Below are 14,893 nucleotides of genomic sequence, written 5' to 3' on the forward strand. Positions count from 1 at the left end.
CTACAAGTCAAATTCCTAAATTCTCCGATTATCTTCAAACTTCCCATTTTACCCCGCACGTTGATGTAGCGCCACGTAATTAGAAAAGTACTGGAAGCATTGGACCGCAACCCGCCCATAGTCGAGCCCTGTCCTCACTAACCCTTCCAGAAGCTACCAACTCTATCAGAAAGAAGAGAAATCACTGACCCATTATCTCCTGCAATCTCTGTGAAGTTTTAAGGTAAGACCTATATTTGTCTAAGAAATTCATGAATAAGAAAATAAATTCGTTGTATTTTAATTTTAAAGTTTGGTTTTTTTTAATTTTAAATTTGTGGTATGGTAATTTTGGCTGTGTTTTTCAGGGGGGAAAGATGAGTAGCCGATCGAGTCGCACTATCTACGTCGGCAATCTGCCTGGGGATATTCGTATGAGAGAAATTGAAGATTTGTTCATGAAGGTCTCTCTTTTTTTTTCTTTTTTCTTTTTTTCCCTTATATATATATATTTTTAATTTTTAATTTTTAAAGTTTTTCTTTCACAAAAAATTATTGAAATATACTTTCTTTCTGCAAGTATTTTTCTTATTGATTAATTTGATATAGTTATGTGTAAGTATTAACTTTTCCTCTGTAACCAATCTGTTTCCAAGTAAGATGGACAATTTGCTTCCCCTTATTGTTGACTGCGAATTCGTTGGTTTAAGCTGCTTGCATTATGTTAATTGCTAACTGCCTTTGATCTTTCTATATAATTGCAGTACGGGCCCATCGTCGACATTGATCTCAAAGTCCCGCCGAGACCACCAGGTTATGCTTTTATTGAGGTAATTTTGAATCTTTTTTATATGCAGGAGATTATGATTTTGTTCACATAATCTCTGAATTTGAAGTTTCATCTTGCTAACCGTTGCAATTCCATGTTGGTGAGTTGGTTACTTATGTTTTGCTTTCGTTGGTTACTTATGTTTTGCTTTCGTTGGTCGAAACTTTTGTAATACTTTCGATTTTGATGCTTAGTTGCAGTTTGAAGATGCTCGAGATGCTGATGATGCAATTTATGGCCGGGATGGGTACAACTTTGATGGGTATCGTTTACGGGTTAGTCATACTTGTATATTGACTTCTTCTATTGCGTATTATCTATGCTAGTATCCCTATTTAATGCTTATTATTGTAGTCTCTCTTAAATATGTTTGTTTTTCATCTTGCTTTGTAGGTTGAACTAGCGCATGGTGGACGAGGACACTCATCGTCAATGGATCGATACAGCAGCTACAGTCATAGTAGCAGTAGCCGTGGAGCTTCCCGGCGCTCTGACTATCGTGGTATGTATCAACTTCAACACTATTTTTGTAGCAGGTTTTTTTGGGTTAAATTTAGTTAATTTATAATATGTCACTTCATTGTGCAGTACTGGTCACTGGATTGCCTCCTTCTGCTTCATGGCAGGATCTGAAAGTAAGAAATATACTTTTATTCTGTATATGTGAGCTCTTCCAATACACTTGTTTTATGGCATTGCATTAAAGTATTTAAAGGCTAGAGCTACTTAAAATGTTTTAACAAATGAATGTTAACTACTAATTATATGTATTCAATTATCAGGACCACATGCGTCGAGCTGGAGATGTCTGTTTCTCCCAAGTGTTCCGTGATCGGGGTGGTGAGTTGATTAAGTTGTATTCTCCTTTTTCATTCCATAGTCATCAGCTTGGACCTTGGAATTTTCCTTTTGTGTACTTTTATCATGTTGAAGTTGTATGTTCATTGATTTTAATAGTTTTTATTACAATTTTCTCGTAGGCATGACGGGAATTGTAGACTACACAAACTATGACGATATGAGATATGCTGTAAGTTAAAATACTGACAAGATGATACAAATGTGTTGTTCTTTTGAAACAGTCTGATTTGATTTGCTCTACAGGTCCGGAAACTTGATGACTCTGAATTCAAAAATGCTTTTTCTCGGGCTTACATACGGGTATTTTTTTCAGTTTGACTTGTAATTGTGTATACTATAATGTACATGCTGTGCTGAGTCCGAGTTTCCACTTTTGTATTCATTTTGGATTTTATTCTGCTATGTACAGGTGAAGGAATATGATTCTAGACGTAGCTATTCCAGAAGCCCTAGTTATGACATGAGACGGAGCTACTCTAGAAGCCCCAGTCGTAGTCCATATATGTCGAGAAGTCAAAGCCGCAGTCACAGCTATAGCTATGGTGGCCGAATCAGAAGGTGCATAATGGTTTTTTGGCAACATTAGTTAGCAATTTTGCTTTTTCCCAGTGCAATTTTGACAAAGATTCTCCTGTTGCAGCATATCACCAGAGGCAAAATATTTGCACCGCTCTCCATCAGTATCTTATCCAAGGTCTGTCTCACGTTCCCGCGCAAGGTATGGACATGCTACATTAAAGTTCTGAACTTTTATTTCATGGTTATAGATGTACAAATTCCCTGTATTTTCATGAGGATTTCAGGTTTAGCCCACAAACAATTCCTCATGATATTTCTTTTTGTTTAAAAATTGAGCTTCTCATTGTTAAATTGTTGTTTGAATGTTTTCTACCTCTTACTTACTTTTCTTCTTAGTAATTGAATTTCCTAGTGGATTTTCTGATAATTAAGTTATTATTTCTCCTACATTTACTTTCCTATTTTCTGGTAGTTGGCTATTATGTCTATTGACATCCATAACCCTAAGATTTGCTCATCATTGAACTCTGGCTTATATCTTCATATAGGCTTCCACTTCTAATAATTGATACAAATAGGCTCTGGCTACCCATTCAAACTTGCATCTGCATCACTGCCAAGTGGTTGGCTTTTGCTTTTTTGCTTCTCCACTCTTATCTGGCTTGAGTTCTCTGTTCTTCTTTTCTGGTTCTTTTTTTTTTTTTTTCATCTATGTGATTATGGATGGAAATTATATAGCTAATTCTTCTTTCTGTGTTTACTAGTGAGAAGAAATCTAGAGTTGTTTTGCATTTATGCATGTTCTGATATCTTGAAATTACATTATCCAGTATGTCATAACATGGTTTCCCTCATGATGTGTTCCAATTTCCAAATCTTGGAAGTTTCTTTCTAAACAAGCCTCCTCAAAAAATAAATTGAACAAGTATTCATGCTCTTGAGAAGTTAATTAAGACTTTTCCTTTGGGATATTCGTGTTCCGTATTTTGATTTTGTTAGTAGATTCTAGCTTGGGCATGCACCTCATCGAATTTGTTAGTCAGATCCTTTCCCTATTTGGAAAATTTTGAATATTTAGGTTTTTAGCTATTCAATGCATGTTTTAGCATTGCACAGGCCCTTTTAATTTTATGAGGTTACAACTTTCAAGCTGAGCAGATTGTCAGATGACCTTCAGTATATTAAACCCTTTAGTTGGCTTGGAACAGTTCACTAACTCCATCCTATTACCCTTACCCGTATGTTTGTTACAGTTCAAATTTTGAATCCTTTAGATTTTGTTCTGCAGGGATCCTAGTGTTTTGTATCTGTTTCACTTTTTAAAAAAATTCTGAGTATGTTTTTTTCATTAAAGAGAATGTGAGTTTGTTGTGTCTCGTCTCTTTTTCTCTTTAAAACAATCTGAGTATGTTTTTGCAAAAAGAATTTGAGAATTGTGTATTTTCTATTTCAAATTCTTATGTGTCATATTTCCAGTTTTTTCCAACATGGGGATTCGTACTACGACGTCTTTTTGAAACTCTCTTTTAACCACTTCTCAAACTTGGTATACAAAACCATTTTTCCGAATTTTTCGATGGTGTAAGGGGAAATTAAGAAGGGTTATCAGGTTAGCCGGTTATCCTAATCTGTTTATGAAGGTTGCCTTCTTTCTTGCTAGATCTGGCTTTTGCGGAGATCTGGGGACTGGATGTTAGGAACTTGATGGGATGTGGTGCTCATGCCTGCAACTCTTAGTTGAGGTAACGCCACTTTATTGATGAGCACCTCTGAAAACATAGTCTCAATGGAAGTAATTCTAATGAGTTTGAATTCTAAAGTTGGATTTATGTTGGACACGTGCTATAGCTACCAAAAACCACAAATCAGCGGTGCGGACACATAAAGCTCAAAACTACCACATTCACTAACTTGCGATAAGGATGAGTGGATTTTCTCCTCCTTTCATCTAGGATTAGATGTTCGATGCTGGTATTTTAATTTCTTACTACATTGGTTGTTTTATATTTCTAAGATCTGCTGGAAAGATCATGGGATGCTGGGTGTAGAGCATCTGGGCTAAAGGTTTATAATTTTTACTGTTTTCTTCCCGTCTAATTATGGTAAGTCTGCCCTTGAAAGTGGTGTCAGGGCCTTTGGGTCCAAAGTAGAGAATAATGCCGTTGAATATTGATTTGGGTTATTGGAAATTATTGCAGATCTCGGACAAGATCTAGGTCTCCAGTTTCTTCTGTAAGTTTTGTTTCCACTCTTTCATCTCTTCTTGAATTTAAAAGAGCAATGGAAAAACAAAGTGAACCTCATATATAATGCAGTCCATTATTATGCTCCTGAATAGTCTTCTACAACTGAATGCAGGCTCGTCCCAGGACTCTGAGCAGATCCAAGTCAAGATCCAGAAGCTTATCCCAGTCGCTTTCACCTTCTGCAAGGTACTTTCCTTTTGTTTCTAATGATTGTTATCAATTCTTTTCCTTTCTCAGGATCACCATCATAGAATAGATGTTATATATATGTCTCTGCATTTTTTATCAAATAGCAGCCAATTTAAGTAATAGCATTTTAGGTACTAACTATGGTTCTAATTTGCAGGTGAGATCTAAACGAAGCCACGCCGTTGACTCCAGAGATAGCGCTATTAAGTACAACATTCTAGTGCTTTTTTTTGGGGACACGATAGGGAAATCAGTAACATGATGTAGTGTTCTAGACATTTTGGTTAGGACCTTCATTGGATGGTCTAGTATTGCATCAATGAAATGGTTTGTTTGAAGATAATATGATGTATTAAATTAAACCATTTTTCTTTTTTCTTTTGAAGTGGGATATATGCAGCGCTTGCGGTTGATGTTCAGTCTTGTATTAAATTAAATCATTCTACTTTTTTCTCTGTCTCTGTTCTGATCCTGCATTGGTCTCCATTCAAAACTTGACAGCAGTGAGTTGAGAAATAAGAAGTTCGCTAGCCCGTGTGAGTTCATGAACGAAGTTATTACCCAAATTTGAAAAGCGTATAACAGGTTTATACATACGAAAAACGTAGTTGGGTAGAAAGATTTCCACATAGGTAGCTTAATCTAATAAGTATAGGTCAGTATGTAACCATCCAGCTACATCAAAGTAGTGCTGCACCAGGGTCCAATCAGACCACGAAAACATTTGAGGAAATCAGGATGTCAGTTTGTTCTTGGGTTGAGATGGAATGGATATTCTATTTGGAAGTCATTGTTGCTTCCAAAGACTTGGTTTATTTTTCTTGAACCCAATGGGTTGATGAAGGCATTAACATGCGTATTTTGGTTTTCTATAAATGAAAACCAGAAAACACAACATCAAATTTTCCTTGGTAAAACGAGTCTTTTTAAGTTCTGGGAACATTCTACATCGTATACGGGAGTTGACTCGAGAGTATGTTGAACGTAAAAACTTGTGAAAACTCATTTATGTACTCTAGGTGTGGTGTTTATTTAAAAAGTTTAAAAGAAGACGAGCACTAGACAGAAAAATTGGGAAAGATTTGAGTTCTTGTATACCAATAATTGTTCAAAAGTTGAAACCACTCATAAGCATTTGCATTTGAGGAATATGTTTTTGGACATAAATAAATGACCCACTGTTTACTTTATCCTGAAGAATTGCGTTTTTGTGGGTCGTCAGAGTGCTCAATTTCTAGCTTTGCCACATCCAAAACGAGATCTTATTTCATATCCTCAAGGCGAAGAAACTAGAGGAAGCTTAAGTCCATCACACCACCATGTGGCTGCAAAGATCATTTTCAGAGCCACGCCACAGTATTTTTTGGAGTCTGTCAGGTCATGACTAGACACCAAGCATTATAATATTATCGTTTTTCAAGCATACATAACTTTTGATTTCAGTTATAGTAGTGGTAGTTTGCTTCACCAAAACAAGGATAATGAGAAAGGCCTATGACCGATTTTGTGAAGGTGTCCTCTCGGACCCATGCCTTTGCCGGAAGCTGCTCCCTCTCATCGCTGAGTCTGACCCACTGCCACCCTGGTGAACAGCAGCCCAACCTTGGTCTCGGTCAACCTGATTCATCGAGAATGAAGGCAAGTGATCTCTTTCCCATGCATGAAAACGATTAGGTAAAGGATTTTCAGCTTCTTGATAATTACGACCTGATGAGGCAGAGGGAAAAAAATAGAAACCACCATTTTGATCCGATGATGAAGCCACTGGCCCTACTTGAGCCACGCCTCTTTGACTGCTAGATCTTCGGGCTCCTTGAATTATGGGTGTACGCATGGTTGGTGAATTACTAGGTTGTTGTTGTTGATAGTATGCCTGGAGAGCTTGGACTCTGTCACGGGCCCGGGCATTGCTGCCTGGATAAGGAGGAATCATTGAGGATGTGACAGAGCTGCCAGCTCTAGCACTAGAACTGCACGAAGAATTCCCCATGTTAACGTCTCAAGGATTCATGTAATTAATATAAAAAAATCGCATTAAATACTTAATGCTTCAATAAACATGATACCTATATATATGTGTAATGCAAATTCTCATCCAAACAATTCTAATAATAGATTTTGAAACCAAGGATCGATATGGTATATATTAGCCCACATCCAACCAATCCACTCTTATCTCACATAGCCCATTTTCTCTTTGTAATCTTCACACACATCGCGTGTGTGATACCTCTAAAACATTCTAATAAGCAATTAATATTTCTTCCATTACAGTAAATGAAGGATGAAAACAGTCTGAAAAGCACCTACAAATTTTATCAAGGCATACCTGTGACCAACAAGGAATGGGTGCATAAAAGATCCTGATCTTGGTAAATCTGAACTCGGCCTAGCAGATCTTTGAGTAACAGATGGAATTGAACCCTGCTCAGCGCCACCAATATGATTGTTGGTTGTAGAAAATGGAGGCGGGGAATGGTGCTCCCAACTGTGATAATGAAGATCCATGGCAGGAAAAGCATAGGAGTTTGGTATTTCACTAGGTACTGATGTGCCACTCCAATGATGGTTAAAGTTGGAAGCTTCTGACACACTTCCACTGGAGTTTGAGGATGACGGGTGAATTGGCCCAAAGTAAGCAATATATGGGCAAGGATGACCAGCAGATGATACAGCTGTATGCTCAGCAAAGATGGCATGTTGTCCAAGTAAATCGTGATCTGCATTGCAACATTACTCCTATAAATGTTACACATTATAGGCTAACCTCTGCCAAACTACAATAGAATATCACAAGTTAAATGAAAAGCAAAAGGTCTTACATGAAGTTGGCGAGAACTCCCCTTCCCTGTTAATTGTAAAAAAAGAAAAAGTTTAACATATAGGAGGAGAAAATATTGCACATAAATAGCAACAAAAAATTTAAAAAAACAAAAGTCTGCTTGCAACATCATAGAGTTCATTAAAGGCAATTAAATTTAAACTCTAAAATTGATTTGATAGTCTTATCATCTTTTCTGAAAAAAGTTAACCTTGAAATTCAAAAATAGAAACTCATATCCTCTGCTCCCCACCACACCCTCACCCTATGGCTGGTCTTCTTTTAAAGTTGCTGGTTATTTTCTGAAAACTTTTTAAAGACTGTGCATGTTATAATATATTCATATGTTCATGTCATTTATGTTATACGATTTGTTTAAATATTTGGTAAAAGTTTGTCAATTAGTTAAAAGTATAAGTTAATTTTATTTAATCAATAAACAAACATTAAAATGAACAAAACTATTTCTAATACCAATGCTTATGTCAGAGTCGATAAGACTTTCTAGAAAGAACAAATCCCAAATTCTCTTTTTGCTGAAACTTCAAAACATTTGGGAAGAATGGAAGAAAAAAAGAAATATAGAGTAACCATAAGTAATTGCGACTGTAGGAGAAGAAATAAGATACTATAACAAATATGAGAAAAACAGCACGGAGGAAAAATAAAATAAAATACTATCTTTACATATTGGCACAATAGCCAGATGATGCTGCTCAGTGCTTTCTTGTTACTTCCCAGGAAAACGTAACTGCACCCAAAAGTGTGCAATCAATAAGGCTTCCCAGGAAACCAAAGATCCATTGGCAATGATACTTTCCGTCAAAACAATGATTCTACATGTTTTGCTCAACCCAACCAATGTGCAAAATTAACAGCAAACTCTTAAGTAAACTTATTGAGAGATGAAATGGAGTGGTAAAAAGAAGATGGCAGAATAAAATCCAGTTAGCCACATGCAACTGCTTTCCAACTCTTTATGGTTACTTTGGGTTCCTTTGTGAAGATATCCTCTCCTTGCACATACCAGGAGGAACAATTTATTGCAAAGATCCATATGAATGTTTTTTTTATTCAAACTTGCTAATTTAACAAACAAAAAAGAAGTCGTGAGGGTCAAAACACTTTGGCCAAGAAAAGAAAAGACAACTAAGGTTCCTTCATAAAAGACCCTGTTTGCATAGGTCCGTTTGAAAACTAACCCTTTTTCTAAAAGTTTAGATTTTTAACCCGCTTTGAACTTGAAAAGATTAGTTGTGGTCAATATGTGAGTCAAGATGGGGGTCGGGATCTCGAATCCCCATCTAAACCTATATCTCAACTCAATTTCCATTTCGTCAAGCTCTTGACATAGTTCAAAATAGATCAGTTTTCTAATGATCCTATGTAAACTAGTTGTATTTTGAACCCAATAAACTAAACGCTAATTACAGAAGAACTATAACCAAAATAAGTTTAAGCATGAAGTATAGCAAATGAGATCACTTACTCAAATGATGAAGGAAGTCGTGCTAAGCTACCAAATGGACACCAGTGAACACCAAAGGACTGCAAAAAGCATTTGTATACCAAACAAAAATATCAAAATGGCGAACAACATTCTGTTAAATAGTAGTCTATAGAGCACATCAGTAAATCTAAGTCTTTATCTATACACACAAGATATAGAAGTTCAGCATCAAAACATGTCACTTCTTTTTTTTTAATCCATTCAACAGAGAATAACATGCAGAAGGATATTAGGTTGTCCTCCTTAAGATTATGTGGGAAGCTACTTGTGAAAGGAAATAAATAACAGCAATATGCAAATGCTTCATGTGGCACCACTACTTCAATATGGAGGATTCTAGTTAGGCTCTTCTTAGAAATATTCGTCAATCTAATCTTCAATAACGTTCCGCTCTTCAATTTATTGTAACGGGAAGAAATTAAAAAGACAACTAAAAATATGAAGCTTTGGTTCTCTTCGATTCCTCTTTGTTCCTTTCCAGATTTGAAGGCAAAGGAAGGCCTTCATAACTGATATAGATAACACTTCGCACATTTGAAAATGAACCGTCAATTAGATCTTCTATTGATAGCACTGTACAATAAAATATTACCTCAATCAGTTCAGGCTCTTCTCAATAACTGTAAGCTTACTGTGTTCTGCCTATTTAACAAATTTGAGAGTTTGCTCCTAAATAGCCTCGTTTAACTTCACATACATTTGACAAAAAAATTGATACCAGCCACGTTGAAATGTTAATGGTCAAGATAAATATTTTTATCGCTAGGCACAAAGTAACTCACCTATAAGCTGAGGCGAGTGTTCACCACTAGCAAGGGAGAAAATTGAGATTCTGACTGTGTTACGAGTAGCAATAAGGCTCTCAAGCAAGTCAGCTAGGTCTACTTGTGTAAAGCTTTAAAATAGGGATTTTTTTATAATAAATTACATATCGATATTAAGCAAATCTAGAAGCATGACCTTTGGCTTGAAAGGGAATACACTCATCCACCACCTTTAATAAGGAATGAGTTATCCTAGCCTTTGAAGCAGTAATCCTTTTTTGTGTACTATTGACTCTGTTTTGTTAGTTAACTACATTGTTTACAATCTTAATATTTGTCACAAGTAGGTTGAAACCACAGAGACGTTTCTAAGCATGAACAAAGGATTATAATTATAGTGTCAGCATATAAAAATCATAAAAAGAAAAGCTTTGCATTTTGACTGCAAAAATCGAAAATTGATCATAAATAAAAAAAGAAACTTAAAAATAGAAGTTAAAATTCAAGAGATTGTTATTTACCATTTCAGAGTAACCAAGATCATAAAGATCTTCATCATGGGTCCAGTCATCCACGCCAAATTCTTGAATTGAACGGTATCCATTAGCATAAAGCCATTGACCTTTCTCGATCTTCCGACAATTAGGGCATTGCATTGCCCCCTTTATATTGAAGGCTGAACCAATGCAATCTGAAAGGATCATAAAAAATAATCAAGGACCATGAAAGCTGTGCATCATCTTGCTGAAAAGGCATAACTAAACTTATGTCCTTCAAAGAACCATGTCTCAGATTTAATGTGCAAGTAAAATCAATCAGCACTGGAAGGCGACTGGCCTAAAAAAAAAAAAAAAACTCAGATGGCATGGCTCAAGCGGACTGACATAAGGCTTTTCAAGCCTAGGACCAAGCTACCAAAGGAAATCCCTATTGGGAATGTCCAAATTTCGGCTGCAAGATCAAATGATTTGTGTATTTGGAATAAGTTAAAACTCTGGACAAATTTTCTGAAAAGTGATCTGAAGACTGATCTATTGAACCTCTGAGTAAATTTTGACATTATAATCCCTCAATGCCGTATACTTAGATTAAGAGACCAGGCCAAGGGTATCAACGCCGCACTTTTGACAATGGCAGTATGGCAACCTGTTATATATATTTCAATTAATATGGCTCATAGAGATTCCAAATCTCCAACTAAAGTCACTTCCAGTGCCCTCCACTAGTTTGAAGAGATAAAACGTTTCAAGAGGGCCCCTTGCAAAACGATAATTCTTTTTGACTGACCAATATTTATATCCCAATTCAAGCATCCCAATATCTATAATTTTTTATATATCAAATTTTGCAAATTTCAGTACAAAATTTGGTTCAATCTATTGAATCAAACATCTACAACAAATCAAAATGTAGAAATCAAACTACATGATTCCGCAAGAAAGATCTAATCATCATATCTTTATCAAAGAAACCGATTAATGATGGACATATAATGGATAATACACATACTTCTGTAATTTCAGAACAGGGGCAAGTAATGACAACCCAATAAAACCAAAGCTTTAATTGAACTAAGCAAAGGCATAATTCAGTTTCAATTTCTGAACTTTCTTCTATTTCTTAACCAATCAAAGAGCCCACTACCAGAGAAACCAAAATCCAACAGAATTTCCAAATCAGAAACCAAAATTGAACCCGGATCTCTGTTGTTGCAACCCGGAAAAATGAAATTCCAACCCAAATAAGATTCAATTTTGACTCACCTAGATGAAATTGATGCCCACATTGCAGCTTGGCCCAAGATCTGTCCCCATTATCGGCGACGACTTCAAGGCAAATCGAGCAGGAGACAGAGCCTCCGTACGACTTGCCTCCACAACCACCGCCACCACCAACACCATCGCTGTCTTCAACGACGACCTCTTCATCGCTCCCGAGCCCCATAGAAACCCCCAAATCGAGCCCTCAAAACCCTAAATTCCGTTTGGCCGGCGTCTAGCGGTTTTTCTCTCTCTTCCTCAACCGCACAAAAAAAGACGAGACGAAGTAAATCCGGCGGGAACACAACGTCTGGTTTGGTAATTACGACGAAACGAGACGACGTCGTTAGGATCGAAGCAGAGACGAGGAGACGGTCAGTCGTCAGAGATGGAGTTCTTGGATGTGCAGGAAAAAAAATTCTGATGGACAAATCAATCGATAAATCTCTTCTTTTCTGTCGCTCGACCTCTCTATCTCTGAGTCGTGTGTTTCGGGCCGTTGGATGGTGGACTTTGGTTAAGGTGGGCGCAATAACCGCTGTCCAAAATGATCCAGATCAACGGCTGTGATTGAGTTTCGAGATTTCCCTGCAGTTTGATTTTTGTTGACGACGTTGTTGTTTGTCTCAAACGCTTTCCCATTTTTTCTTTTTTTTTTTCTTTTTTTTTATTTTTTTGGTGTTAGATAAGATTTTGTTTCTATTTTCTCGGGTTAGAGAAAGCTTTGGTAATGGGACCCAAAAATGGGAAATTTTCCGGTATTGTGATCCGGTTTGTCGGGTCGGGTCCCATTTTTAAATGTTTATATATTTTCTTGAGCTTTAAGTTAGGAAGATGCTACTGCTATACAAGTACAAGTCACTTTTTTCCTTCCTACTTTTTTCCAACTCAATCACAATTAATGCATTGCCTAAAATGCAAGTTTCAAAATAAAGCAAGGCTTCCCTGTGAGTTTGCACTCTATTTGATCAATGTGTACTTTTGGTATAATACTGTTGATTGAAAATGATTGGGACGTATGCAAATTTACTCATATGCTAAGAGAATTAAGGATGACATAGTAATCATCGCACACTTTGCAATGAGCTTCTAGCCCATGTTGATATTTACCTTAAATATGTATTGGAATTATTTACATTTTCGATTTCGGTATTAGAATCAATTCTAATTCATGATTTCTCATGCGTTTGTTAACACGTAATTTTATGTTTCTAACTTTTTTCAGTTGTTAAAAGCATTTCTTTCGATCATGTGTTGGATTTTTCCAACTAATATATATATATATATATTTTTAAATAAAAACTAAAAACCAACCCCACAGATTTAGGTGACGGTCTTCATGATTGGAAATGAATTGATAAAAAGTAAAATTCTCAATGAAATTTTCAAAATAAATAAACGAAAAAGACAATGCCAACCCTGAAATTTTGACCGTATTAGTACCTAATTTCCTGGTATCTTGTAGTCATTGTGTGTTTACTTGCATGCATCGACAAATCCTGCAATTGCCAAGTGGGTTTGGTCATAACACGCGTTGTTCAATTGCCTTTTAACAAAAACGCTCAAAAACAACACGCGTTTGGTTTTCTCCTGCTATGTGCTACGCATATGTCAAAAAGAAAAGGCAATCATAAAAACTGAAAAGCACTATAACAAGAACCCAAAAGACAGTAATTATCTCTCTGTTGCCTCTGCATTATCTCCATGAACTTTCAAAAATCTGTCCTAGCTTGTAGAGTCAGAAGAGTTAATGGGGTCATGCTGAATTGCATTCCATGTCCCACTTGTGGAGCATAACCCTTCTTTGAGATATTATGACAAACAGCCGTTTACGTGCGCGTGAGTGACTGTTACTTTGTTACTCATAAACTGAATGTGTGAACAACTGTTTTTGGCAAAATTCACGAACATTCATCTTCTATTTATTCCCACTGGCTTTTCTCCTACAGATTTTGTAAAACTATACACAAAAGGAGTGGGTTAAAAATGGTGGTGTTCAAGATCCAAACATAATTGGATGGTTGCCTTCTTTTATGTTTATATATTTGATGATATCATATGGACGGTCTGAAAACCGATTCCCAACTAGATGGTCAAGGTTTACAATGATCATGTGCGTTCTATTGCATGCCTTTATTCTTATCCCACTCAGCTTTCATTGACTAAGTAATGGGAACGTCTCAGTCCGCATGCCACGAATATTCGGTGCCATTTGTTTATATTCTTAGTCTACTTTTCTAAACAGTTTCATTGGTTTTTTTAACTCGATCTTCTCCAACATCATCCATTGGAGAAAAACTTATCTATCACGATTCACGTTGTACTGTTCACTTTTTCCTATCTCTCTCATCCTTTGATAAGTAACAAAATACAATAAGTTAAAAGAATTTGAGCAATAAAACAGGGTGAGTTTCATTGATTGGTTGGACCTACACCAAAAGCGCAAAAAAAAAAAAAAAAACCCCTTAAATTTTTTATATTATAAAAATAAGAATATGTGAACAAACATATATATATATATACATATATATATATCTCTCTTCTATGCAGAGGTCCGTATTGACACCATTTGTAAACATGCAATGGCTAAAATTTTTTTCTTGACTTCTTCTATAATATAATATATAATGATTTAAATTGTTTAAATTTTATTTTTGATAAGGGGCCTTAAAGCCCGAAAACAGCATAACTAAATGCGAACGAGGCCTATAGTCTAGTTAAATTTAGTAATTCATTTTCCAAACACTAACACAAATAAGTACAACCAAATAAAAAAAAAACACAAATCAGTGGAACTAAAAATTGGAGTTAATGCAAAGGACGCACTAGTGTAGTGGTTTGGAGTATTTACTCAATCAAGAAAGTCATGGGTTCAAGTCCTAGCATCCGTATTGTGTGTGTGTTTAATATGTTATTATCCCTTTCAATAGGAAAGGTCCTAAAAAAAAATTGAAGTCAATTAATTAGCAAACAAACAACCAATGAATAAAGATCAAAAACTTGAGAAATAAAGGTGAGTTGATTGCATACAAATTGGGGAAGAGATTGGTACCATTGATTTAATGATGTTCTAATATATTAATGTTGTATTTGAGTTTGACCAACGACAAACAATAATGGAGCAGGAAAAAAAGTGCAAGTTGTGTTATTTTAATGTTCTAATATTTAAAAAATAAATAAATAAATAATCTTTTTGTAAGTTATGTTTGTCTGGTCTTGTACCTTTCTGTTGGCTGAGAAAAAAAAATATACTATGTGTGGCTATGAGGTAGTAAGCTAATATTTAATTGTACTGCATTTTTTTAAAAAAACTTAGTACCAAATTAAAGCCTAAAGTGAAACTTAGCATCAAACTAAAGCCTAGTACAATCTCTTAATAGTTCCGCTCTTGTAAATATGGAAGAATAGTAAAAAA

At 35.8% G+C, this 14,893-nt stretch overlaps 2 protein-coding genes across 6 annotated transcripts; one reads left to right on the forward strand and one right to left on the reverse strand.

Annotated features, from left to right (window-relative positions):
* Positions 1 to 89: 89 nt before the first annotated feature.
* LOC117632833 (serine/arginine-rich splicing factor SR30) lies at positions 90 to 5,078 on the forward strand. 5 transcript variants are annotated; one of them, XR_004586525.1, is made up of 15 exons: positions 90 to 223; positions 348 to 443; positions 744 to 809; positions 1,003 to 1,083; positions 1,202 to 1,310; positions 1,397 to 1,443; positions 1,591 to 1,648; positions 1,789 to 1,838; positions 1,913 to 1,969; positions 2,079 to 2,227; positions 2,310 to 2,387; positions 3,829 to 3,930; positions 4,037 to 4,290; positions 4,387 to 4,420; positions 4,547 to 4,622. XR_004586525.1 is itself a non-coding variant. In XM_034366430.1 (14 exons), the coding sequence occupies exons 2-14, from the start codon at positions 357 to 359 to the stop codon at positions 4,782 to 4,784; spliced, it is 894 nt and encodes a 297-aa protein (XP_034222321.1). In that variant the 5' UTR covers positions 90 to 223; positions 348 to 356; the 3' UTR covers positions 4,785 to 5,078. The 5 variants fall into 5 exon arrangements, 2 of the variants coding, with proteins under 2 accessions (XP_034222321.1, XP_034222322.1); XR_004586526.1 differs by having other exon boundaries at positions 3,849 to 3,930; XR_004586527.1 differs by having other exon boundaries at positions 1,009 to 1,083; positions 3,849 to 3,930.
* A 616-nt stretch (positions 5,079 to 5,694) lies between these two features.
* LOC117630731 (E3 ubiquitin-protein ligase RFI2) lies at positions 5,695 to 12,012 on the reverse strand. Its single transcript, XM_034363471.1, has 6 exons — positions 11,482 to 12,012; positions 10,240 to 10,409; positions 8,934 to 8,992; positions 7,446 to 7,471; positions 6,953 to 7,343; positions 5,695 to 6,593 (listed from the first exon to the last, which is right to left on the reverse strand). The coding sequence occupies exons 1-6, from the start codon at positions 11,660 to 11,662 to the stop codon at positions 6,116 to 6,118; spliced, it is 1,305 nt and encodes a 434-aa protein (XP_034219362.1). The 5' UTR covers positions 11,663 to 12,012; the 3' UTR covers positions 5,695 to 6,115.
* Between the last annotated feature and the right edge of the window lie 2,881 nt (positions 12,013 to 14,893).

The sequence above is a fragment of the Prunus dulcis genome, chromosome 6, assembly GCF_902201215.1.
Source record: "Prunus dulcis chromosome 6, ALMONDv2, whole genome shotgun sequence".
NCBI classification, from domain to species: domain Eukaryota; kingdom Viridiplantae; phylum Streptophyta; class Magnoliopsida; order Rosales; family Rosaceae; genus Prunus; species Prunus dulcis.